Source organism: Hyaena hyaena, unplaced genomic scaffold, assembly GCF_003009895.1.
Source record: "Hyaena hyaena isolate Hyena2069 unplaced genomic scaffold, ASM300989v1 scaffold_285, whole genome shotgun sequence".
NCBI classification, from domain to species: Eukaryota; Metazoa; Chordata; class Mammalia; order Carnivora; family Hyaenidae; genus Hyaena; species Hyaena hyaena.
Window position 1 is genome coordinate 831,259 of NW_024080917.1, and position 25,588 is coordinate 856,846.

General features: G+C 59.1%; 2 protein-coding genes, 1 long non-coding RNA gene and 1 other non-coding gene across 11 annotated transcripts in view; 3 read left to right on the plus strand and 1 right to left on the minus strand.

The window, feature by feature from the left end:
• The first annotated feature begins 19 nt into the window (after positions 1-19).
• LOC120241594 lies at positions 20-539 on the plus strand. The gene is made up of 2 exons (XR_005530904.1): positions 20-208; positions 415-539. It is a non-coding gene; the product is annotated as an uncharacterized LOC120241594 (long non-coding RNA).
• LOC120241618 lies at positions 249-331 on the plus strand. Its single transcript, XR_005530912.1, has one exon. It is a non-coding gene; the product is annotated as a small nucleolar RNA SNORD60 (small nucleolar RNA).
• Positions 540-966: 427 nt separating the features above from the next.
• Positions 967-6,309, minus strand: RAB26 (RAB26, member RAS oncogene family). 4 transcript variants are annotated; one of them, XM_039246633.1, is made up of 9 exons: positions 6,020-6,309; positions 4,867-4,977; positions 2,939-2,980; positions 2,774-2,840; positions 2,558-2,610; positions 2,251-2,316; positions 2,092-2,148; positions 1,914-1,990; positions 967-1,820 (listed from the first exon to the last, which is right to left on the minus strand). In XM_039246633.1, the coding sequence occupies exons 1-9, from the start codon at positions 6,209-6,211 to the stop codon at positions 1,718-1,720; spliced, it is 768 nt and encodes a 255-aa protein (XP_039102564.1). In that variant the 5' UTR covers positions 6,212-6,309; the 3' UTR covers positions 967-1,717. The 4 variants fall into 4 exon arrangements, with proteins under 4 accessions (XP_039102564.1, XP_039102566.1, XP_039102565.1 ...); XM_039246635.1 differs by having other exon boundaries at positions 1,720-1,820; positions 1,914-2,000; XM_039246634.1 differs by having other exon boundaries at positions 1,720-1,820; positions 1,914-2,003.
• Positions 6,310-18,185: 11,876 nt separating this feature from the next.
• Positions 18,186-25,588, plus strand: part of PKD1 (polycystin 1, transient receptor potential channel interacting) — a 42,048-nt gene continuing 34,645 nt past the window's right edge. For all 5 annotated transcript variants that reach the window (XM_039246589.1, XM_039246590.1, XM_039246591.1 and 2 more), the window contains exon 1: positions 18,186-18,400. In XM_039246589.1, coding sequence (XP_039102520.1) covers positions 18,186-18,400 — 215 coding nt within the window. The remainder of the gene's footprint in view (positions 18,401-25,588) is intronic.

Sequence of the window (25,588 nt, forward strand, 5' to 3'; positions counted from 1 at the left end):
CTCCTTTTGGGATCTAGTGGCGGCGTTAGCGCCTTGTCTCTGTTGGCACCGTTAGCCTACGTCAGGGGAGGATCTGGGCACCGAGTGGGGGGTCCCCCAGGGCCATCTTCCGCCTGGGGTCCGCCTCTGTCCTCAGCGCCGCACATGCTTTTTGCTCCGCCACCCCCTCCCGCTCCTTTGGGGAAGTGCGACTTCAGACCAACTGCAGGTAAGCCTGGGCCGGGCCTGGTTTCCCCTATACAGCTTCGAGCCTATGATGAATTGCTTTTATTTCTGACACCTCGTATGAAAACTGCACGTGCAGTCTGATTATTTTGCAAGACTGAGGCTTCGGGGGCTGGTGTGAAACTATCTCGTCCAAAAATCGGGGTGGCGGGCTTGTGTCTACATTTCGGCTCTGTGTCTGACTTTCAGGGCGGTCGGTGACGCGGTTGGAGACCCTGAACGTAATGAACGTCAGCCCCGGGGGCCTGGTGGTAAGGCGGGAGTCCTCGTCCGTGTCTGCGGCGTTTAGCAATAAAACAGAGGTGGTGAGTTGATGGGAGCGCAAGTGTCTTTATTTCCACACGCGTTTGCACCCTAGAGGACTCCGCGGAGGACTGGCTCGTCCCGGGCAGTCTTGGGAAAGGGTAGAGGAAAATGGATATTCACACAGTGACTTCTCAACCTTTGGGGCTGCCTTCTCCATTCCTTGTCGGTGAGACCTGAAACCCTGGTGTTGGGCCTTGGTCTTGGGCAGGTGAGGAATTCTTACTCCTCTAGCCACGCATCGAGCGCTGTTTTCTGTTTCGTTGGGTCTTACGGAGGGAAGTGGATGTGAACCAGTTACGTTCCCCATGCTCCCTAGGTGGCATTGGGGTTCCAAGCAGCGCTAGGTGACAATACCACCCTCTTAGTGTTGTCTTCGACCTGCACTTTGCCCAGGGCGCAAGAAGGGGATTTTTTTCCAACAGAAGAGAGCGGCTGTTCAGAAAACACAACTTTATTCACTAGGACTGAAAACAAAGACTGTTAGTTTAAACACCAACCTACGAGATGCAGCACGCTGCCAGCCTCCTGGCTTGACCTTGCTCTGCACAGGCCTTAGCTGGGCTGGCAGCTCTAGCTTCCCTGACGTCTTAGCATTTCCCACATGCCGTTCGTGTATTACAAAGCCGCAAACTTGGTGTCCTCAGGGTAACACGGAAGGAAGACCCTGTTGGTGTTTGAACCAGTCTCTGAGTGTGTGGGCTGGCAGCACGTGGCTCTGGTCCTTGGGGCACAGATGCGTGACTGGCTGTTCAGCGAGGCCCTCTGCCTCGGGCACGGGCAGGAGGCTGGCCTTTGCCTGCCTGGGCAGCGTGTGTCGCTGAAGACAATGGCTTTCTGAGGGGTTAGGCACGGTACACCCGGGGCTGGCCTTGAAGCTGGGCGTGTCCAGGAGAGGGCAGCAGAGTGCCATGGCCACAAGACCAGGCTCTCTGCACAGGCTTACATTGCGGGGTGCTCCCCTCCTGTGCGGGACACGGTTGCTTTTCCATCAAGGCCTTGGGGGCAAGGCGCTGCGGCGGCGGCAGCACACGAAGGAGGCCTGCAGACCCATCGGCTCCGTGAAGCCTGTTGGAACTGAGGCTTTAAGGAAAGGCAAGGCTCAGTCTGGGACTGACCACCAGAGGACCCTCTGTCCCGCTTTGCATGGGCCTCCTGGAGGTCGTGCGGTGGCAGTGCCCAGTCAGGTTCAGGGTCTGCAGCAGGAGGCCCCTCGGCCTTCCCTCTTGACATAGTCGTGCAGCCGGAAGCGTGGCTCACTGGGGATTTTCATGGAGCGCTGCTTCAGTTCCCTGTGGGGCAGAGGGGACCGTGGACCAGAGCGTCCACCCCCAACAGATTCAGACTCCCTCTGGAGAATCTTCCTGAGGACCGCCAGGACTTACTTGGCTACGGCTGTGAAGGCCAAGTCCACGTTGAGGCCTGTCTTGGCGCTGGTCTCCATGAAGGGCAGCCCGTACTCCTGCAAACAGCTGCTGCCAGCCAGGTGGCAGCCTGGTGGAGATAGCCCAGGCCCTGCACCCCCGGGGACACTCCCCGGCCGCCCACCGCACCCCGGCTCACCTTAGCCAGCTTCTCTCCGTCCTCCCTCTTCACTACGCGCTCCTGGGCAGAGTCCACCTGACCGTGGGGGGTGGGGGGTGGTGAGAGCAGGCGCGGGGCTTACCCGCCACCCCCACCTGCATGTAGAGCCACGGCACAGAGGGTGGGCCGGGCACTTGCCTTGTTCCCCAGCAGCATGAGCACCACGTCCCGCTGGGCATAGTCATGGATCTCCGTCAGCCAGGCCTGTGGGGGGAAAGCTAACAGGAGGGCCTGGGAATCGGGATCCCTGTGTCCTGCTGAGGCACCCCTGACAAGCACCTCACCCAAGGTGTTGGACTGGCAGGTTCCCAGACTCCAGCGCACACTCCACTTGAGCCACGAGAGGGGCCATCTCTCCCTGCTGCCCGTAGGTCCTCAGCCCCCTGGGACCTCAATGCCATCACAGCCTGTTCCCACCCCCACCACCAGGAAAGAAACCACTGACCTGGATATTGTCAAAGGAGGCCTTGTTGGTGACATCATAGAGCAGCAGCAGTGCTGGGGGCAGAGGGCCAATGAGGATGCCTCCAGGGTCGACAGCAGCTCCCTGTCACCCACACCCTCCTGTGCACAGCCTCCATGCAAAAGCCAGGGACGCAGGGCACCCACAGAGCACAGCCCATGACTCCCTGGGACTGGCATCCTCCACCCACAAGCTCACCATGAGCGTCGCGGTAGTAGGCGTGGGTGACACTGCGGAACCGTTCCTGGCCAGCCGTGTCCCAGATCTGGAGCGACAGGCACAATCCCGGAGTCAGGGCTGCCAGTCCCTCCTGGGTGTTCACTACCCTCAACCCACCTCCCCTCCTCCCCCCGCACTACTCACCTGCAGCTTCACCTTCATGCCATCCACATCCAGAACTTTGTTCTGAAATACAACCAGCCTGGTCCAGCAAGAGCCCCGCAACGAGCAGCTAGAACACTGCTACCCTCCGGTGCGGAGCTCCCAAGGGTGGGGTGGGGGCAGCAAGCAGTGCCAGGACAGAGCCTGAGATCCCAGCCTCTCCCCCACCCCCATGCCCCCCACACTTGGCCCTGATGGCCCCTCTCCCACCCAGATGGCCCTCCTGATAGACCTGGAGGTTGCAGCCTCCGTGGCCAGTTCTGGGCCAGCTGTGTTCCTCTCCCCACCATGGAGGCCTGGCACATGCGCCACCAGCTCCCCTGCCCTTGAAGGCCACTTGCCACTACCCACCCCAGTCAGTCACTGAGTCCTGTTGCTCTGGCCTTTCCCACCCCCCCACCCTTCCAGCCCAGCCCAGCCTGATTGCCCACCTCCCCCCAGGTGCCTGGCCCCAGCCAGCTTCTCAGCCCCCTGAGGACAGGGCCCAGGGCAGTAACCACAGAGCCCCAAACTCTGCCTGCTACACAGTGGGTGCTCACTCTGTTTGCTGGCCAGTAGTGGTCTCTAGCGCGGCCTTCCCAGGGCCGGGCCAGTGCAGGGAGGGGCCCAACCCCACAGTTCCCGTCTGCCATGGTGGGGGTGGGGGCCCCTGGCAGCTGGGACGTCACCGCCTCCCTCTTCCCCAAGCTCCTGCTGTCAGGGTGCTTCTGGGTCTCCAAGGAACCAATGGCACAGCCATCTGCCGGGCTGAGATGGGGGCTGGGGAGGACACCCCGCCTTCACTGGCACCTTTGAACAGGGGTGTGAACCAAACGGACTCACCTCCCTCACCACCTGCCCCGGAGCCAAGAGGGAGGTGAGAAGAGGGAAGATGGATCCAAAACAGGCAAAGGATCACCTGTCCAGGGACTAAACTGCCCTCTTGGCACCTGAATCCTTCATCTCAGAAGACTTGAGGGGGCCTGGACCCCCAAGAAGGGCAAATGGCTCCCCAGACTGGAGGGAGCCCCCTTTCCTGTTCCAGAATGGGCCTCTCTCCCAGCCTCCCACCAACTGGGTCTAATTAAAGGGTGAGAAAAAATGCAAATTTAGGATTTGTCTAGAACACACCAGCACCTTGGCAAGGCACTTGGAATTCAGACTGGTGACAGGAGACGGGGGCCGGGATGCTGGAGCCCCAGGGCGCAAGGCCGCAGCCCTCAGGTTCCCTGCTGACTTCACAGGCTGCTTAGGGTGCCGGCGGCGGGGGGGAATGGGGGCTTGAAGTGCAGGGGCACTTCCCTCACCCCAAAAAACCCAGGACACAACCCTCCCACTGGGGGCATTGAGGGAGGGGGCCCTTGAAGAGGGGGTAACAGCCAAGCAACAGCACTTCCCGTGAGTCTCCTCACCCAAGGCCAGGGACCTGCCCCCGCTCCCAGAGGGGGTACGTGCTCCACACCACCTGTCTCTTAGGTCCTTGGCAAGCTGCCTGGCACCTCTGTACAGAAGGGCAGTGATGTTCGCCTTCCAAGTGAACATGGGCCTTGAGTGTCCTCTGATGGCCATTGCGGGGGGTTGGGGGCACCTGGGCCCACCTACTCTGAGGCACAGAATGTAGCTCCAGGCACGGGGGCGCTATCCCTGCTTCATCAGATGCCACCGTCACCTGTCTCCTGGGCCCTTCGGGGCTCAGGAGGTGGGTGGTTTGGTGGTTAAGGCATCCCACCTCAACCCCCCCCCCCTTGGGGCCTTAAGAGCCGGGTGGTCCAGACAGGAGCTTGAGCTCCACCCTGTGAGCCTGACGGCGTCATGGGGATAACAGAGAACCAGCTGCCCAGGGGTGTTGTGAGATCTCCGTGAGCTGGTGTCGGGGCCCCAGAGCATGGCTGGGTCAGCTCAGTGCTTAGGACATGAGCCTCCACTCTCACCCGGAAGTCGATGCCCACAGTGGAGATGAAGGTCCCTGCCAGGAAAGCCCCGTCCTTGAAGCGCACGAGCAAGCAGGTCTTCCCCACGCCTGAGTCCCCCACCAGCATGACCTGGGGCGAACAGGAGGGTCAGAGGTGTAAGGCACAGAGGGGACAAAGGTGCTGGTCCATCCAGAGGGGTATCTGGCCTTCCCTGAGCTGGCCTGGCCAGGAGTGGAGGAACCATCCCAGGCCCTCAGGTTCAGCAGCACCTGGGGAAGACACAGCAGCTATAGTGGCTGCCAGCCTAGACCTCCAGCTCCCACCTCCAGAGGGTTCTTCTGTCCCCTCTAGAACAGTGGTCCGATTCAATCAGTGAGGAGTGGGGACACCTGCCTCCATCCAGGGTCCCACCCACCCTTCCCCCAGGGCCTGGACACCGTGCTTGATCTGGAAGGAAGCATGTGGGACATGGTGGGGAACTGAATCTGGGGATTGGTAGATAGAGACCCGAGAGGCCTGTAGGGGTCTCTGTGCTGGGGGGCTTCTTCCAACCCCAGTATGACTCTGGAGGAATTTTCCCCATGGAAGTCAGATCTCGGTGTGAGGAGGGGCCCAGGTCAGGTCTGTGGAGCAGGAGGTGCAGTCAGGCCTCCCTCCTCCTCCCCTCCCCCAGCCTGCTGAAAGGCTCCAAACCCAAAGATGGTCCTGACAACCCCTCCACGATTCACAGGCTCCTGCCTAGGGCTCCCCACCCAACTGGCAAACCTTTTCTTAATCTTCCCCTTCCTCCAAAAAGAGGAGACCCACAGACCCTGGGGGTGAGGAAGGCAGCATATGCGAAATGGTGAGACTGGGCCGCGCGCGGGGGTGGGGGGTGGGGGGCATATTGTCATTCGGGATCCAGGACGGAGCACCTGCCAGGTCTGGGACCCCTTGACCAGCCTTGCCAGCTGGGGCGTTAGGGGCAGGCCTTGCCAGCTGTTGGGTATTTGCAATCCGGGTCTGAATGTTGTGTGTGTATGCCATGCACCGTGCCAGCTGCTGGGTGCTGCTCTGGCGGGGGTCCCCGCCTAGGGTCCGCGGGGCCTCGCATCCCCCTCCCCGACCTCTCCCCGCTTGGCTCCGGCGGAGCGCCACCTGCTGCGTTCGCATGGGGCGCGGGCCGGCTCACCTTGAAGGCGACGTCGTAGAAGTCGCCGCCGCCAAGCGAGGGCCGGCCGGGCTGCGGGGGTCCGTTGGGCCGCGCCTGGGGCCCGGGGCGCGCAGTCCCTGGGCGCGCAGGCCGGGACCCGTCGGCCGCAGGCAGCGCGGAGGCAGCGGGAGCGCTGGCCCCCTTTCTTTTGGGGGTCTTCTTCCTGGACATGGCGAGCGGGCGCTTAGGGAGCTCTCGCTGCGGCCGCTCTGCTCCCCGCGCCCGCCGAGCGCGACACGGACCCGAACCCGTCCCGCGGCGGCGGCGGCATCGCGGGCGCCAGGCTCCCCGCAGCCCCGCCCCCGCGCCCCACAGCCCGCAGCCACTCAGGCCCGGCCTCCCCCCGCCGCCGCCAATGGCCGCTCTGGGGCGGAGACATGCAAATGAACCGGCCGCCCCGGGGCGGGGTCACGAGGCCCGGGCACTGCCCTAGGTGCTTCGGGTGGGCTCGCGTGCACCGGGTGCGGCAGCTCACCCCTGCCGCAGGCCCTGTGACCTCACTCCATGGCCACCTCCGTGGGGCGGTGGGTCCTGGGTGAGGCGGGATCCTGTCGTTTCCCCGCGTGCTGTACGCCACCCCTCCCTGCACCGCTCCTTGCCCAGTGACCCTCACTGGACGGCCTCTGGGCCTGGGACACGGAGAGCGCCCCAGGAAGGGGGCGCTGAGGCAGTGGGACTGCATGGGGTGGACACCCTGGGTTTCTGTCCCTTCTCAGCTGGAGATGCCACCTGGCCTGCTGCGCCTCCACTTTTCCCCTTAGGGCAGGCAAACCAACCCAGGGTGGGTGGGGGCGCTGCTAGCGCTCTGAGCCCATCTGACAGCTGGTTGCCAGAGGCAGGACACAGCTAGCACTTGAGAGCCGCGGGGCGCTCTCCCCCACAGCGTCTGCCCGCTGGGCCGAAGCCTCAGGATCCTTGGGTGAAGGGAAATCCAGGGCTGGCAGCAAGCCCTCTGAGGGGCCCTTTCCCTGGGGCTCTGCCCTCAGGGGTCTGGGAAGAGAAGGGGCTAGGAGGCTCCCCCCCCTTCCCCCCAGAATGTGGCTAGCACGCCCTTCTGGTGCCAGGTTCTGGCCCCAAGGGGGCCAAGTGCTGACTGTCCAAATCCCATGCTGGGCCCTGGCAGACCAGTCTCCGGAGCCTGACGCCTCCTCCCCACCTGAACGATCTGTGGCTTTTGAGAATGAGGCTGAGACAGTCATGGAATCCCAGGAGCAGTGAGCCGAGAGGCCCCTCACCCAGGGCTTGCGGCCAGCGGGTGTAGGCAGAAAGGCATTGCTTCCAGGATTGGCTTCTGCTCCACACTCCTCCGGGAGCTGGAGGGTTGGCCTGGCTGTCCCCTAAGATGTGACAGCTGACACATGGATCCTAGGTCCTTCAGAGGCCCGAGCCCTCTCAGCTGGCAGTTCCCAGACCCCAGATAAGTATAATGGACAGAAGGTGTCTCTAAGGCTCAGAGGTCTGGGGAAACACAGCACAGTGGTCTCCCAAGGGGGGCTGGCTGGGCCCTGCACAGGAGGGGCTGTGGAAATCACCCTTTCCTGAGCATCATTGTGTGTAGGCACAAGTTATCCTCAAAACTATCCCGTGAAGTGAGTGGTGCTATCCCCAATGTTCAGAGGGGGAAACTGAGGCCCCGAGAGGGGAAGGGAGCTGTCTAAGATCGCCAGGCTAGAAGGTGACAGAGCCAGGATTTGTACCTGGAAACTCTTGGCTCCAGAGAACATGCACTGTCCCATGGCAGGGGTGGCCCAGGATTCTCTGGAGACCCATCCCTCAGGGCCCTGGCAGCCTGAGGAAGCCCTCCGAGGGCCTCCTCTCTTGTCTCGCTTCTCTGAACCCCCACTTCTTCTAGGCCAACGCCCAGATGTGTGGCAGTGGGGCCTGGGGTGGGAGTGCGGAGCTCCCACTGCTGGGGCCCTGGGGATTCCCGGTGACCTGCCCCCCACGAGGCCAACTTCAGGGTGGCTGGCCAGGGTCTCGGCCGGTGCCCACTGAGTCTAGGATCCGGGGCAGCCAGAAAGGAGTCTGGGGTGCCCAAGGGGTGGGAGCTGTAGGTAAGGCAGCCTGAATCGGGGGTGAGGGCTGGTGCTAATGGGGTAACAGGAAGAGGGAAGGAAGCAGGTACTTCAGAGACACTGGGGAGCCAGGAGGGGAGGGAAGCTGAAAACGGTAGAGGAGAAAGACTTGACCTTGTAATCTTTAGAATTAGGAAAGTACCTATATGTAAAAACCCAGGTCTCCGGTTTGTTTTGAAAAGAGAGAGTTCAAGGTCCCTGGACCACAGCGTCCCCTCTGCTGCTCTTGCCTTCCAGCAATGCTCCTAATCTTTGATCATTATGTCCCCTGGTTCCTCTGCTCGCCATCTGTCTCCCTCTCTGGAACGAAGTTCTCTGGGTACAGGAAGCAGCTTGTCCTGGTCACTGCCATATCCCTGGCAGCTGGCTCTAGGCCTCAATAAACATTTATTACATTTGTGAAAGAAATAGGAGTTCAAAATGGGCCCCACTTAAGGAGGACACGCCATCGCTAGCAAGGATTTAAGGCAGAATGTGCCTCAGTGTGCGGCGAGGCAAGGCTAGTGTCCTCGAATAGTGAGAGCAGGAGTGGAGGAGGGGCATTTGCTCTGGGCTCAGAAGGCTGAACAGGAGTCCAGCGGGAGCGGACACAGAGAAAGTCGCCAGGGAGAAGGAGTGAACTTAGATAGGCTCACAGTGCCAGCGGTGGGCGTTTGGAGAAGAGGCCAAAGTGCCAGCGCCGTCTGGTTGCCTGGAGGAAATCTAACTGATAACATGGGGGCTAGATTCTAAAGTGAATGTGAAAGTTTAGCCTAGGGTCTTGGAAACTGTTCAGCAAGAAGTAGGGAGCCATGCATGCTTTCTGAGCAAAGCAACAGAGGATACTGGTACAGGAATAGAGGAGGTGAAGTGGAGGGGGTGCAGGGTACAGCCTGTACGTGGGGAGATGAGTTGGAAAGGGGAGGCGGTAACCCAGTGTGGGGGGAGTCAGCAAGCCTGGAGGGGAGGCAGGAAGACTCGGAGCCCCTGGGGCAGCGACGGCACAGTGCTGGGGTACGGCAAGTTCTTTGCTGCCCCTCCCAATCAGAGGGAAGGCCTCAGTCTCCTGCCTTTGGGTCTGTGATTGCTCCGACCAGTACATATGGCTGAAGTGGGACTCAGACCTTCTAGACTGGCAGCTCCTACATCCCGTCTCCTGGAACATTCATTCTTGGGCCCCAGCTGCCATACTGTGGGACAGTCCAAGCAGCCTTGTGAAGAGTCCCAGGTGGAGAGGAACCCACTTGCCACGCGTGGAGGAAAGAAGTTGTCCTGGCAATGGGTCCCTCGTTCTGGCGGATTCCACGCGGAGCAGGAATAAGCTGCCCCCACCGAGCCCCAAACTGCAGATTCATGAGCCTTTGGGGGATTTTTGTTATACAGCAATAGATAACTAGAACAGGCTGCCAGCAAGGGGAAGGAAAGAGGCCAGTTTGGTGGCAAAGGTCAGCAGGGTGGCCTTGACCAGACCTGGGGAAGCCTGAGAAGACCTCTGGGCCGCCAGGGCAGGTCTCTGGGGCAGGGTGTGGAGTCGAGGGGAGTGCTGAGGCTGAGCCAGAGTGCGGAGGGAGGGTGGGGTGCCTTCAGGCCTTAACCCTTCTCGCAGGGGGCTGGCTCCGCTGGGCACACAAGGGTGGACACGTATCTGTGTCTCAGCAAAGGGAGCGAGCGACCCCAGATGTGTTCCCGCCTCATTTCTGGATCCTTGTTCCCAGTACCCTGGGGCGGCCTGGCGCCTTCGCGCCCGGGGCCTCCGGCTCCGGCATGCTGCCCTCTGACTTACCCTTCCGGCTCTCTGGCCCCTCTGTTCTGGAGTGACGTGTGCCGTGAGTCCCCACACACAACCACTCTCTGGGACCTGTGGCCCGAGGCAGTCCCTCTCTGGAGCCCCGTTTTCCAGCCGGCCGGCTTTCCTGCCACATCGCACTGACCCATAGGGCCGCGGCCTCGAGCCAGGCAGTTCTCCCTGTCTTCCCCGGCTCTGCTTGAGGCCCCCTCCTCCAGGCAGGCAGCCTTCTCTGGCTCCTCCCGTCCCCACTCCTTGCTCTCCAGACATGCATGTGGACACACATTTGCTCCCCGCTGGTCCCTCAGGGGGCTTCACAGCCTCGGCACCGGCCTCTGAGCCCCCTGAGGACGGCGCCCGTCCTGCCTCCACCAAGCACTCAGTGGAGACGTCGTGACCGAGCAGCACAGGCTGGACTGGGCCTCAGGGGTGTTTTATTCACGGGGGGAGGCAGCGCTCCCGAGTCTTGTGCCCCCAGGGCACCTCCCCACAAGTGAGGCCTAGGAGCTGCGTGTAATCTCGAGGAGGGGGCCCTGGCTGGGGGCGGTGCCAGAAGGCAGAGGCTGGGGCACGTGGTGCCTCTGAACCTGCGCCCCTCTCCCTGGAATGAGGGGGCGAGAGGAGCTGATCTCTGAGGTCCCTTCCAGCTCAAACACCTTATGTTCCGTGAGATCCACGTGAGCGTTGCCATAGAGACGGCGGAGAGGACCCGCAGCAGCTCTGGATTCAACCTCCACCCAGAGGAGAGAAGAGAGTCACCCCAGGAAGCAGCTGATGTCAGAGGTGTGCCCTCCCCTCCCCCCAGCACCCAGGGACTCAGGGGCCACACTGAGCATCCTGCTCCCCAGAGGGTGAGAGGACACACCCCACCTGCAGTGCGCTGCACTCACCTCTGCTGCACCCAGGCCCTCCTGGGCAGGTGGTAGGGGGTGGGTGTCCGCCCCTTGGGGCCGGGACAGTGTGCGAGGGCGGGCGCAGTGGGATGTATCCCTGTGGGCCTGATGTGCAAGGTCTGCCCTCTGCATCCCTTCCCGCTGCAGCCTGCAGCCCCGGTACCGGGACCTGCGTGCTCTCTGCAGTCCGTCTCAGGATGCGAAATATGCCGGAGCCCGGCAGGCTGCTCGGACCAGACTCTGCACTGGGGCCCCAGGCAGGCGAGGCCTTGTCTGGAGGAGCACGGGACACCCCCACCCAGGCCACCTCTCCGCTCCAGGCTCTCTGGGCAACCTTTGAGTGCCCTGCTGGGGAGGCAGAGGCGTAAAGGAGTAAAAAAACGGTGGCGCCTGGGTAGCCATGACAACCGCAGTAGTGCGAGCACGTGATTCACTTGCCTTGTCTCGTCCCTTTTCCTTACTTATGAAAGTGAGCTATGCTTTTTGTCCACAAGAAATAAAAGTGCTTGTTCTCCCCAAACCGTTATTAGGTTTGGTGGTGGCGACCGTATCAGTCTCCGATGGCTGCTGTCACAAAGATCTACGGCAAACACGGTGCCGCCACAAAACAGCCCACGTTTGTTGTATTCTGCTCGGGAGGCCACGGTGCATTGAGAAACGAGGCTGATGGGGCCTCCGGGGCTAGGGCCAGGCCGGCTCCTTCGGGGGAGAGCCAGCGTTGCTTTCCTTGGCTCGTGGCCACATCCTTCCAGCCCCCCTTTCCAGAGTTACCTGGCCCCTTCTCTTCTGCCAGCAAATCTCCCCTTACAGGGACACTTGTGATTACGTTTATCCCCCACCCCCCACCCCCCGCTAACCCAGGAGAACCCCTCATCTCAAGGCCCTTAACTTAATCACAGCCGCGAGGTGTCTTTTGCCAGGTGAGGGCCTGTTCACAGGCTCTGAGCTCCAGGACCTGTGTGTCTCTGGGATCCACTGCTCAGCTCCCACATTTTCCATTTTGGAATTCTGTGCGCAACAAAGGCTCTGTGGCTGAGACAGACCTGAAAATCACCGGACAATGGGTTCCTTTTTCTGTACTATCTTAATCCAGTTTGTTTAGGCGTACAAATTACGCTACACCAAATACGTTGTTTTACACATAAATGTGCATTAAATATATTGGGATGTGACTCTGTCCTCTAAGAATATACATAAAATCACATCAGATCACGTATCTGATCTTTCCACATTTGAAAGGATTTTCCCATAAACATCTGGATTAAGTGTCTTCTCCCTTCCCCTACCCCATGGCTCTGATAAGCTTTCAACTTCTTCCTTCATGATTGGTCTATTTGGGCTTTTTATTTCTTCTTGAGTCAGTTTTAATAGTTTGTCTTATTCTAACATATAAGGATCCTATCTAGATTTCAAAAGTTTACCAGTTGCACATATTTTTCTTTTGTAATTTTCAACTCTATTTCTGTGAATAAACCTATGTTCTTCACCTTAATGCTCTGTATTTTATTTTTATCTCTCTAAAGCCAGCAGGCTTAAAAAAAAATCTTAATGGCTTTATATATTAAAAATAGCTCTTGGTTTTATTAATCCATTCTACTCTTTCTTTAAAAAATTTTTAAAATGTTTTTTATTTATATCTGAGAGAGAGAGAGAGAGAGAAAGAGACAGCATGAGCAGGGGAGAGTCAGAGAGAGAGGGAGACACAGAATCTGAAGCAGGCTCCAGGCTCTGAGCTAGCTGTCAGCACAGAGCCTGACACGGGGCTTGAACCCACAAACTGCGAGATATGACCTGAGCCGAGGTCGGATGCTTAACCGACTGAGCCACCCAGGTGTCCCTACTCTTTCTTTTAAAGTAATTTATACTCTTGGGGCACCTGGCTGGCTCAGACGGTAGAGCGTGCAACTCAGTCTTGGGGTTGTGAGTTAGAGCCCCGCATTGGGTGTAGAGATTACTTAAATAAATAAACCTTAAAAAATAAAGTGTACAATCTGGTAAGTTTTTACATATGTATACACTCGTGAAACCATGACTGGAATTAAAATAAAGAAGGAATCTACCGCTTCTACATTTACCTTTTTTAATCAAAAAAATTGTTTTACATTTTATTTATTTGTTTTGAGAGAGAGAGAGAGAGAGAGAGAGAGAGCATGAGCAGGGAAGGGGCAGAGAGAATCCCAAGCAGGCTCTGTGCTGTCGGTGCAGAGCCCGATGTGAGGCTTGAACCCACAAACAGTGAGATCATGACCTGAGCCAAAACTAAGAGTCGGACGCTTAACAGACGGAGCCAGCCAGGTGTTCCTACATTTGCTTTTCACTTACCTGACTTGTCAGGGTCCTGCCTTGTCCCGAGATCCTCTGCCCACAGCTCTGCAGGCCTCACCTTAGGTAGACATTGGTGTGTCGCGGGGGGTGCTGAGGGGAACCTCCACCACACTCAAGATGTGGTGGGGTGAGCCCGTGACGGGACCTGAAGCATCTCCAGGCAACAGTGTTGCCTGGGGCCCCTTGCTTGCCTAATCATTTCCTCTCATCTTGCCAAAATTCTGTCCCATAACCTAGAACTTACTAACCGTGCTGTTCAAATCCTCTTTACCTTTACTGATTGGGGGCAAAATTGCCTGCTTGATATCAAAGGAAGATCAAAGGAAGGTGTAACAAAGTTTTCCATAATAATTTTGTGTATTTCCGACAGTTTAGCTGTGTGTGTTGATGTTCTATTTTTGACAACCCAATGGTTAATTACACATTCTACACAAACTGTACCTTTAGTTAGTGCAAAAATAAATGGCTTTCCACCCCATCATCTTTTGCTTTAGTTGTTTTCGTATTAATACTGCCACCCTCTCGTCTTTATGCTTTCATTCTCCTGTCTTTTTGTTTGTTGTTTTTACCTCTGTCCCTCAAAACAACATTTATGTGGATTCAGTATGCCTTCTCGTTATGAGAATCCTTGTTCTGTAGCAGGGAAATTTAACAAAATTCACGTTTATTATGGTCACCCATGTGCTTGGTCTTATTTTGCCTGTTCTGATTAATACATTGATCCACTGTTTCCTTTCGTAATTCATTCCTGGGCTGATTAGGTTTTCTTGTGTACCCCCCCATCAAGTTTTCCCTTTTATGCTAACAGTTATCATTAATTGCTCATTAAAAACCTTAAGGGGGACTTGGCTGGCTCAGTTGGAAGAGAATGCAGCTCTTGATCTAGAGGTTGTGAGTTTAAGCCCCACACTGGGTGTAGAGATTACTTAAATTAAAAAAAAAAAAAAAGAACGTAAGAAAAAATCACCTTAAAACCTATGTTTTATCAGTAATTAAAGAATTAAAGGCTTCTGGGTGGCTCAGTCGGTTAAGCATCAACTCTTGGTTTTGGCTTAGGTCATGATCTCATGGGTTCCTGGGTTCAATCCCCAAGCTGGGGTCTGTGCTGACAGCTTGGAGCCTACGTGGGATTCTGTCTGTCCCTTTCTCTCTCTGTCCTTCCTCCGCCTCAAAAGTTAATAAACAAACATAAAAAAAAAAAGAATTCTCCAATGGCCCCCTCTCAATCAAACCAACCTTTGGCCCATTTTATTTTCTCTGTTTGTTGAAATAGTCTAGAATTTCATTTCCATATAATTAATTTCTTCCTTAAACATGTTTTTTGTATTTCAAAATCCTTTGAAACAATTGTGTTTACTCTGCCACCTCCTTCAAACTATCATTTAGACTCGATTAATCTGTTTTTCTCATTTTTCGCCTCTGGTTCCCTATCTCAAGTTTGTCATTTGACTGGAATTAAAAATTTGGGTTTGAGGGGCACCTGGGTGGCTTAGTCGGCTAAGCGTCCGACTTTTGCTTAGGTCATGATCTCGCGGTTCGTGGGTTCGGGCCCCATGTCCGGCTCTGTGCGGACAGCCAGCTCAGAGCCTGGAGCCTGTTTCAGAGTCTGTGACTCCCTCTCTCTCTGACCCTCCCCTGCTCACGCTGTCTCTCTCTCTCTTTCTCTTGTTAAAAAAAAAAAAAAAAAAAAACATTAAAAAAAAATTTGGGTTTGAGGGGCGCCTGGGTGGCTCAATCAGTTAAGCTTCCGACTTCGGCTCAGATCATGATCTTGTGGTTCATGAGTTCAAACCCCACATGGGGTTCTGTGCTGACAGCTCAGAGCCTGGAGCCTGCTTTGGATTTTGTGTCTCCCTCTCTCTCTCTGCCCTTCCCCCATTTGCATTGCATGCTCTCTCAAGATCAAAAATAAACATTAAAAGAAAAAAATTTTAAAAAGCTTGGGTTAAATATAATCTCAGTCCTGCCACTTACTCTCTGTGTGACCTGGCAAATTTCTTAATCTCTCTGTGGCTTAGTGACTTCATGTACTTGTTTTTTTTCTTTTCTTTTTTTCCCCTTTCCTTTCCTTTTCTTTTTGCAATCTCTACACTGAATGTGGGGCTCGAACTCATGACTCCTAGATCAAGAGTGATATGCTCCATAGACGGAGCCAGCCGGGCACCCCAGTTAATAAAGGGACTAGGATAGCAGCCACTTCCTGGAGCCGTGAAGACTCCATGGACTGAGGCAGGGGAGGAAGGGGTGCAGAAATGAAGAACGTGGGTCTCCTCCCCTCTTTGTTTTAGGAAGCTCCCACCACTGATTCCTGTGCCCTCTCCCTCTCTGCTGGTACTCTTCCTGAGACTGGAATCGCATCTCGGCCTCTCCCACGGTAAGAAAAACCCTCTGCCACTACTCTGTACCCTTCTCTTCCCTCTGACATCTAAGCATCTAGGAACAATGGGCCACGGGCCACATGTGCTCCCCCTTGCCTGCCACCAACCTGCTGGCACCTGGCATGCTATCTAACCCCTCCACTCAAGGTGCCCTCAGTAAAGGTCATGGGTGAATACTGTGCCTTCAGCTTTGTGCAGGTGACATGGCAGGATCGAGGGACAGGGTGACCCTGAGTACTAGGGGCACTGACGTCCATGGGGACAAGTGTTCTGGCCGCAGTAGGCAGCTCATAAATACATGTTCCCCGAGTGTGTGATGCAAATCAGCACATGAAGCAGGGGCTGGGGAAGCTTCTTGGAGGTTGGAGGAGGCACGTGAGCTGATTTCTGCAAGCATAAGTAATCGTGGAGGTGCGATGGAAAAGCATTCCAGGCAAAGGGAACAACATGGGGAAAGGCTGAGAGGTGGGAGGCTGTAGAGAGTGCTGGAAGCCCCAAGTGGGGGTACACGTGGGTGGGCCGAGGGGGATGCGCGGCAGCACCTTCCCTGGCCCTTCCTCTGTCCCTGCAGCCCGAGCCCCCGCTCGCTTCTCCCCTGTAGCCTTTCCTCAACTTCCACACACTGTACCTCAGTTTCCTACTATTTCTCTGGCGCCCTCTTGCTCAGACTCCCCCCAAGCCCGTTTTCTTCTCCTCTAGGATGGGGCTGGAGATTTTCATCTGCCCCAGGTTTGTTCACCCCTCCCAGCCCTCCCCCCCCCACCCGCCACTTTCAGTTGCACTCTGGGCACCTTCTCCAGTGGCCTGGGGCACCACTCATCCAGAACCTACTCCTCATCTTTTCCTCCGCATCCGTCCTCCCCGAGGGCACGCCCACCCACCCCAGCCCCCAGATAAGGCGCCATTGGAGCCCCGTCCTTCTCTCCCCAGGGCTCCTGCCTCATCCCTTCAACCCCGCCTCAGCTTAGACCCTCACACCAGTGTTTCCCAACTGGCTTCCCAAGCACTCCATCTGTGACTCTGTATGAAAGCGTTCCTGAGGCCCAAGGGGCTCACAGGCCCTCCGGTCCCTCCCTATTCCCCTTGGGTCTAATTTAAGCCCCTCTCCGTACCCTGTAGGGAATTGGTCCAAAGGGCTCCAAGTTGGAGACAGAAGGCTTTGTGGGAGTTGAGCCCCGAGAATGGGCCACAGCTGCCAGAGCTGGACTACGGGCGCCATTCCTGCCCCCAGGACACCAGGACACCGGGAGATCCTCTGCCTGTTCCTGAGTCATGTGACCTCCGGACACGGCAGGCTACCTGTTCCCTGTTCATCCCTGGCCTCCGCCTCACGGGTCCCCACCTGCTCATCCTTGGATCTTTCCTGAGAGCTGCCTCTGGGCTAGATGTGATCTTCCCCCCGGCCTAAAACACGGCTCGCTACTTCTATTCCACGGATGAGGAGAGGGAGGGATTTGGGCGCCACGTCACACTCAGGGCAACAGCAGAGCTGCAGTGTGCCCCACAGCGACCTTGCTTGGGCTCTTCCAGTGACAGGCAGCAGGACATGGACCCAGACTTGTGTGTCTAGTTGAGGTTTCCAGCTATTTTAAGCAGAGAGACAGACGACAGAAAGGAGGTCGGGGAGCCTTGGGATGCAGTCTGGCACCGGGTCTCAGGACGGTGGGATAGGGACCTCGACCATGCAGGGGCCTAGGGACTTCTCCCTGCGACTGCTCTGCCAGCTAGAGCCAGGCGTCCACAATGGCCCGATGGTGGAACAATTTCATTACTTCTTCGCTGAAAGTGTACATAACGTAAAAGCTATCCTTTTAAGAGCACAACTCAGTAGTTTTTAGTATATTTACAAGGCTGTGCAATCACAGCCACTACCTAATTCCGGAAGGCCCTCCCCGTCCCAGGAGGAAACCCCATACCCATTAGCAGTCACTCCCCAGCCGGAGAGCCACAAATCGACTTCGCTCTTAGATTTGGTAGACAGGGGTGTCCCGGCTGCCGAGCGCGGCGCCCCCGCCCAGCCGAGGCCCGCCTGGGGCGGCACCTCCGTGACGCTCCGGGGGGCGCCGCGAGAGGACGCGGTGCGCACGGGCCGGGCGCCTACTCCGCGCCGGGCGCTCGGAATACGGCCGAGACGGAAACGCACGGAGGCGCGGGGAGTGGGCGCGAGCGCGCAGCGGGCGCTCAAAGACCGCGTCCGCGAGAGTTACCACCTCTGGTGTTCGCCCTGCGGCGACGCTCGCCCCCGCGAAGGGCTGCGGGGCGTCCCCGCGGCGGGGCGCCGAGGCTGGAGGGCGCGCGAGGGCGGCCGCGCGGAGGCCGGGTCCCCGCCGCTCCCGAGGGAGAAGCGCGCGCGGCGGCGCGACGCCCCGCCCACCTCCCCGAGCGCGCGCCCGCCCTGCAGAGCGAGGGGCGGGGCCTGAGGACGCCCCGCCCCCCCGCCCGCCCCGCGCCGAGCCAGGAGCAGGAGGAGGAGCGGCGGCGGGCCCGCACTGCAGCGCGAGCGCGCGACCGGCCGGCCGTGGACGCAGAGTGCGGCCGGGCCCGAGCGCCGAGCGGGCGTCGCGCAGGCAGACAGGCCGTGGCCGCCGCCGGATCCCGCCCCGCGCCCCGCCATGCCGTCCGCGGGCCCCGCCTGAGCCGCGGCCGCCGGCGCCCGGCGGGCTCGGGGGCTCGGGGCCGGGCCGGGGCCATGCGCGCGCTGCCCTGACGATGCCGCCCGCCGCGCCCGCCCGCCTGGCGCTCGCCCTGAGCCTGGGCCTGTGTCTCGGGGCGCTGGCGGGGGACCCCGGGCGCGGCTGCGGGCCGTGCGCGCCGCCCTGCCTGTGCGGCCCGGCGCCCGGCGCCGCCTGCCGCGTCAACTGCTCCGGCCGCGGACTGCGGACGCTCGGACCCGCGCTGCGCATCCCCGCCGACGCCACCGCGCTGTGAGTAACCCGCCGCCCCGCGCCGCGGGCCGCGCGGTTGCCATGGCGCCGGGCGGGCGCCGGGACTCGGGGGCGCCCGGGGCGTGGGGCGACCTCGGCGCGCCTGCACCCTCGGCTCCGGGGAGAGGCCGGGCCGGGCAGGCCGCCGGCCTGGCGGGCCTCGCAGGGCGTGGGCGCGTCCCCGGCCTCTGAAGGGGAAACGCAGCGCGGGCCAGGCCTCTCCCAGGGCGAGGCTCCAAACGCAGTGAGGTCGGCCCGACTAAATAAGGAAAACCCGGGACCGCTGCCGGCCCTCAGCCCCCCGCCCCCCCCCCTCCCTCCGGGGCCAGGGCGCTGCAGAAAAATCCCGGTTTCTCTGAAAGCAGAAACATCCCACCTGGCGGGGCTCTGCAGTCGCGAGTTAACGGGGGACCTGCGGCAGCGCGCGGGGGCCGGGTGGGACGCGTCTGAGGGAACCGGCAAATTGTTAGAAGCTAATTAGAGACTAATAGGCGCCGCCCGGGGGGCACGCTCTGCACCCGGGACATCTGCAGCGGGAAGCCGGCAGAGAGAGCTGTCTGGGATGGCGGGCCGGGCTTCCTGGAAGAGGTGTCTGGACAGAGATTTGAAGGATGTGTAAGAATTGGACTGTCGCTTAAGGAGGAGGCGGGAGGCGGGGAGGAAGGAACCGTGTGTTCAAGGCCTGGAGGCTGCATTTGGTCATGTGTGGGTGTAGGGTACACCCCACTGTGGCAACTGCAGGGGGAGTTTGAAGGAGTGGGGCGGGAGGGGAGGTGGGCTGTGCTCCCTCCTGTCTAGGCTCCGGTGTTATCCTCGGGCCGGTGGGGGGGTGGGGTTGCCGGGACTGGTCTAAAATGCGGAAGAGCTTTTGTCAGGTTTCCGTTCGGACTCAGGTGGTGTGACTTGCCCAAGAAGAAGTAGTGGCCAGCACACGGCAGGGCCGAGTTTGCCTGAGGTGCTCAAGACCCGGAGGTGGAATGGAAAGGGTGCAGGGGACCAGGATTTGCAGACAGTTGTCCCCTGACTAGGCTCAGGGTCTGCTCATCTGCATTCCTGTGGCCCTGTTTGGATTTCTTGGGCACTTTCAGGGCCCTAAGCTGGGACTCCCCTCTGTCCTTGGCCTCATGCGGGAATCCTCTGGGGAGCCTGGGGATGGGAATTAGGTTCTGTAACACTCCCTCGTGCCTCCAGTGCATGGCCTCCTTTCGTTAGGGGACCCCGTGGCCAGTGTTCAGATGAGTTTGGATGTTGGCAGGTAGATGGGTGAAGTAGGGATGGGTACTTCTCCTGGGTGGTCTGGATGTCCTTGGGGCTTTGCTGGCTGGACTTGGGGGTGGGGGAAGAGCAGTTGCCTCAGAGTCAGGTGGGAGCCTGTCACTTAGCCACCTGGTCACTGAAGCAGAAGTTCCCATCCCAGCTGTCTCTGCTGGATGGGGTGGGGCACCTGCATCATTGGATCAGATTCACCCCAGCTCTTGTTTCTGGGTGCCGTGGGTGAAGTTCCCCCCAGTCCGGTTGCTGCTGAGGCCAGGTGTGGCTCCTTCTGGTTATTCTCTGCTTCCCCAGCACCCGGTGCTGACCTGGCCTCCAGGAGCTGTGCAGGAAATCAGTGGTAGAGGTGGGTCACCGGGGGCCCTGCAGTGGGGCACGGGCTCTGGAGCCTCTTGCGTGTGTCCCCTTAAGCTCTGGTCTTGGAAACTGGTGAGCTGGCCCAGCCTGACAGGATTCCTGGGATTGCGAGGGGAGCCTGAGAAGCAGGTGGATGGGGAGCAGAGGATGTTCCACGCTGATCTTTACACCCTGAAGCTGCCTCTGGGAGATTTCTGGAGGCTGGGGGCCAGGAGCCTGAGGGAAGCTGGGCTCCGCACTGGTTCCGCAGGCCGCCGTCTGGGCTCTGTTGGCTGCCCCAGCAGCCTGTGAACCCTGCAGGCCCCGTGCTCGGGGACAGGGAGATGGTGGAGGCTTCTCTTCTCCCAGGGAGAGGGGCCGGGAGCCTCCTGGGTGAGGGTGTGTGTGCCCAGGGGCCAGCGATTCGTGCCCGGTACCTCTGTCACTGGTCCCGCGGCCACCCCTCCATGAGTCTCCTCATACAGCCTGAGGTGCAGCAGGGCCGGACCTGGGTTTAAGGACCGAGGCTGGCCCCCAGGGGACTCTGGACCACGGGATGGCCTGGGCGTTCTGACTCCCAGCCTCTCGTGGGTGAGACGGTGCTGCTGGGGGGTGGCCTGAGAAAGGTGACGTCACTTGCAAAGTTGCTTTGGTCCTGCTTTTACAGCTTTATCGTGGACAGTTTGAACACGCACAGAAGTAGGCAAAGTTGGGTGCTGAACCTCATAGACCCGTCACCCTCTGCCCTGCCCTCCACACTCCCAACTCTGCCTGATTTTGAACCAGATTCCAGCTGTCCTGTTCTTTGATGTATAAGCATTTTGGAGTGGATGGCCACGCCGTGGTCTCCCCTAAGGCAGTGGGTGCTTCCCGGATTCCAGTATGTGGCCAGGGTTTTAGGTGTTTGATTGTCTCTGTTTTTTTTTTTTTTAGTCATTTGAACTAGGATGCAGGTAAGGTCCACACAATGCAATTACTGTCTTCTGTCTTCTGACAAGGTAGCCGCATTCCCACACCTCTTTCCTTCCTCGTGCAGCTTGTTGAAAGTGGCCCCGACGCGGTCTGGGCTTGAATGGCCCCTCTGTCACCTGCATGGTGACATCTAGTGTGTCCCACTGCCCTCCGTTTCCTGTAGTTTGATAGTTGGTCCAGAGCTGTGTTGTGTGGCAAGCCACATTTCAAGTACCCTGGAGGTGCTGTGGCCAGTGGCTCCTGTGCAGGACAGGACCGCACAGAGGTAGAATGTTGGTCACTGAAGAAAGGTCTAGATGTGACCATGCTCCTCCAGCTGTGGTCTGTTGATCAGGGTCAGGTGTGGCTGCTTCGGCCAAGCCCTTCTCGGACGTGAGCTGCCAGTTTTTTGCTGCTGGTCTATAGGACTAGGTTTGGAGCAGGAAGTCAGTGGGGACTTGGTTCGCGGATGGAAGTATCAGGACCTTAGGGTCTTTTGTCACCTGGGGGTACTTAGGGCCTCACCCCTAAGTGACAGGGAGGAGTGAGGGAGACTAGGGGGGCGAGGCCCCCACCATCTGCACGGGTGTGAGGGGAGGTGGGCATCGGGGAGCAGACTGTTGGACCTGGCGTGTGTGTAACGTGTCAGGCTGCACGTGCTGCATGTGTTGGTGCCTTGAGGACTGGCCCGGCCACAGAGCGTCCCCTCTCTGAGCCCTCATGAGACAGAGAGCCTGGCTGCTGCGTGCTGGACCCTGTGCCTGGACTCTCTGAGGTTCAGTTATTACATTCGAGCCGATGTGAAACCGAAGACATGGATGATGGAACGGGCTGGTTTGGAGGTGCTGCCTGGACGGACCCCCGGCGTAGGTGACATTGAAGGTCTGAGGGAGTGTGTGCCAGACGGGGACAGCCCGCGGGGGTCTCTGAGGCTCAAGGTGATGGAGGTGTGGGAGAGGCAGGAAGAGGGGAATGACATGAAGGGTCCAAGATGGAAGCGGCACGAACAGTGGCTGTTGGCTGGAGATGGGTCGCGGGAGGGTCGGGGCGTCCTGCGTGCCAGCTGCTCTCACCCGCACGTTCCTGTGCCGCACGGCGCGGCTGGCCTGCACTTGCACTTCGGGGCCTAAATAAATGCACAAATAGCAGTGGTTTCCCAATAGGACACAGAGCTGTAGACGGGGGCACATGCTGCCTTCTTGTGTGGTTGGCCCCAGCTGGGCAGGAGGTGAGTGGGGAGGCTTGGCTGCACCTGCACACTGGGGACGTGAGGGGACCGACACCGGAACACCCAGAGGGCCAGCCCCGCGGTGCCGGCGAGTGGTGAGGGCGGCCACTTACGGGGTGCGCCCACCTGCACGGGGGAGCATGTGCAAGCTGTTTATGTGATGAGGGGCCTGCAGCCAGATCTGAATGGAGAGCTTCGTATATACTGTCAATGCTAACTGGGTGCAGGACCTGATTAGAAAATGGTGAGGGATCTGAGCAGACCTGTCTCCCGTGAAGACACGGATGACTGGTGAGCACATGAAAAGATGCGTCTGGCTTTTGGGGAAACCCAGATCAAACCGCACTGAGCTAGCACTCCACAGCCACTGGGATGTCTGTCACCAAACACGGGTCGTGCTGCATGTTGGAGACCTTGTGCAGAGACTGGAGCCCTGGCGCGCTGCTGGCGGGCTGTAGACAGTGGCACTTCGGAGAGCAATCTGCCGGCCCCTGGGAGGGTTCACTGTGGAGTCACGGTGGGAGCCAGCATTCCTGCTCCTAGGTGTCCGTTGAAGAGAACCGAAGCTCCTATATCCCCCGAAGCTTGTACGTAGGTGCTCACAGCAGCAGGATGCGTGGCGGCCGAGAAATGGAAATGGCCCTGGTGTCCAGCAGCGGACAAGCAGGCGCACAGATCGGGGCCATCCACACGGTGGAGTACCACTCAGCCGTCATGGGGAACAAGGTGCCGGCACCTGCTACGGCCTGGATGCGGCCTGAAAACATGTTCAGTGAAGGAAGCCAGACAGGGGGCCCCGTGTAGAATGATTTCACAGGTAGGAAATGTCCAGAACAGGCAAATTCATGGAGCCAGAGAGCAGATTAGTGTCGACTCCAGCTGGGGTTGGGGAGGGGCTTTGGAGATGATGGCCAAGGAGCGTGGGGTTTCTGTTTGTGGTGATGAGAATGTTGTAGACTCAGGGGTGATGGTCACACAACGCTGAGAAGACACTAAAAACCACTGAATTGTACACTTCATGGCAGCGAACTGTATGGCATGTGAATTACATCCGAATTAAAAAAATCTCTGAAGGAAAGAGCCAGGGGTGTGCACCCCCACTCCCCACCCCCATCTCGCCCTCTCCCTCGGTATTGCTATGTTCTGGGCTCCTTGCTGAGCCTTTTCTGTCTGTGATCTCTGAGTACCTTGTCATAGTGCTACGGGGTTGGAACCACCCTTGATCCCGTTTTACAGACTGGCAAACCGAGGCTTCCTGAAGTTAAGTCACTTCCGTGGGCCACATGGCTGGTGAGTTGTGGCAGAGAGGTGATTTCATCAGCATGATCTGGGGCATAACCCCAGAGCTGCACGTGGGGGCCTGGTTCAAAGATGTGGCAGTGGGGGCATCTTTGGGTGGGATTGAGAGGGTCTGGGTGGGCTCTGGGCTCAGCCGCTTACTCGGCCCTGACCAGCCCTTGGCCCCAGCTCTCTCCTGGGACTTCCCTCGGCCATCCACGCTGTGGTTCTTCCTGCTGACTTCCTGTCTGGCTCTGGGAGGGAAGCGCGGGGACCCAGGAGTTGGGACTCTGGCCCTGAGTCAGACCTGGTTAGCACAGCCCAGCTCCTCCATTTTTTGTGTGATCTTGGCCGAGTCACTCAGCCTTCTAGAGCTGTAGTGTCCACATCTGCAAGGTGGGCACCGTGAAGGGACGCACCTTCTGGGGTTGTTGGCTTACCCACAAGGCTCGGTGCTGAGGCCACGGTGATCATAACCATTGTCAAAGTGGCCCTCGGTTGCCTTCTCTGCACATTCTCAGAGCCCGTTGCCTTGTCCTCAAACACCGGCTGCCGGGAGATGGGTCCTTGGGACCTTCCCTGAGGAGAGGAACCCCTGAGCACACATGCCGGTGCCTGCATTGCTCGGACCCCACAGCAGAGGGGAGCCCAAGCAGGTAGATGCCTGCATACCCCTCAGCACCCGCCACAGGGAAGCCCGATGTCCAGAAGCCTTCCTGCCACCTCTGGTCTGACCTCGGGGGTGCCTTCCACGTGGGGCCATTCCGTTGTTGGGATTCACGAGGGCTGGCAAGCTCCTCTGGTGTGTGGGTCTCCATTTTATGCGTTTGTGTTTTCGATGCATCCAAGTACAGATTTGTGACACAGGGGAGCTTTAAGGTGCAGATCGAACGTGTGAATTGTCATGGTCACCTTGTTCTGTGACCTGGGATGTCGTACCATTGAAATCCACGGCCACGAGAGCCGCTTGGCACTTTGCTGCTGCTGGCCTACCAGTGACATGCACGGCGCAGCCTTCTAATCTCACTGGGGCTAGTGGTGTAGGCGCCCAGTGTCGGTGAGGCTCAGTTTCCCTTTCCTGCTTCCCTGCAGGCTCAGCGCGGACCTCCCCTGAGGCCAGAATGTCATCCCCCTATGGGGTGTCTCTGTCACTCTGCCTTGGCCCTGAGCAGTGAGTTTCTGGCCACTGTCCTGTAACGCTGGCTGGGTGCCCCCCACAGGATGCAGGTCCTGCCCCCATGAGCTGCCCCTGGGATGGGGTGGGGGGCACCTTGTGTCACCACCTGTACTTCCCCCATGCTCTTGAGACCCTATCTCTTGAGGGAAATCTGGGCCGGGCTTTGGTTTCAGTAAGGAAGCCATTTTGGATGGAGATGCACATTTTCCTCTCCGGAACAGTCTGCAGTGGCAGCGCCAGCAGCGGACACCCAGACGGGCCCAGCCCGCTGAGTGCTCTGGAAGGAAAACAGCCCGTAGGTCCTGACGCTGTCTGGGGTGGCGGCAGCCGTCTGGCCCGGGCACACTGGGACCTGGCCCTCCGAGCCGGGTGCCTGCACGTCTCCAGCCGGCCGAGGCGGGGCTGTGTCCACGGGCTGGGGCGCCGGCCGAGCGTGCCTGCAGTCTTGCTGCCGAACACAACGCAGCTGGAAAATGCAGCTCACGTCCTTTTTTCCCGGAACACCTCGTTCTTTGTGGCTTGGCAGCTGTCTCCGCCAAGGGGCCCGGTGGTGCCCAGCCGCCCGTGCCAGGGAGGGGGCTGCATCTGTGGCCAGGGCGGGCAGGGCTCCCTCTCTCCCGGAGGTGCCTTGGGCCCCGGCCTGGAGAAGTGTGGTGGCCCCGAAGGCCCGGAGCCCGTTCTAGGATGCTAGGGGGCCGCCCTGGAAAGGGCTTTGTCCTGAGGCCGGGCCAGAAGCCAGCTTTTCCTTCTGGTTGGAGTGGGGAACGAGGGCCAGCGCTCAGGGCAAGACTGACAGCGCCGGCAGCCTCCAGGGTCCAGGGTCTTCACATTGCTCTGTAGCCCCACTGGCAGGCTGGGTTGTGCCCGTGTCAGTGCCCAGCAGCTGAGTGGGTGGCGCGTGCGCCCTGGAAGGCTGGGGACAGGGCGGAGCCCGCCCTTTCTTGTC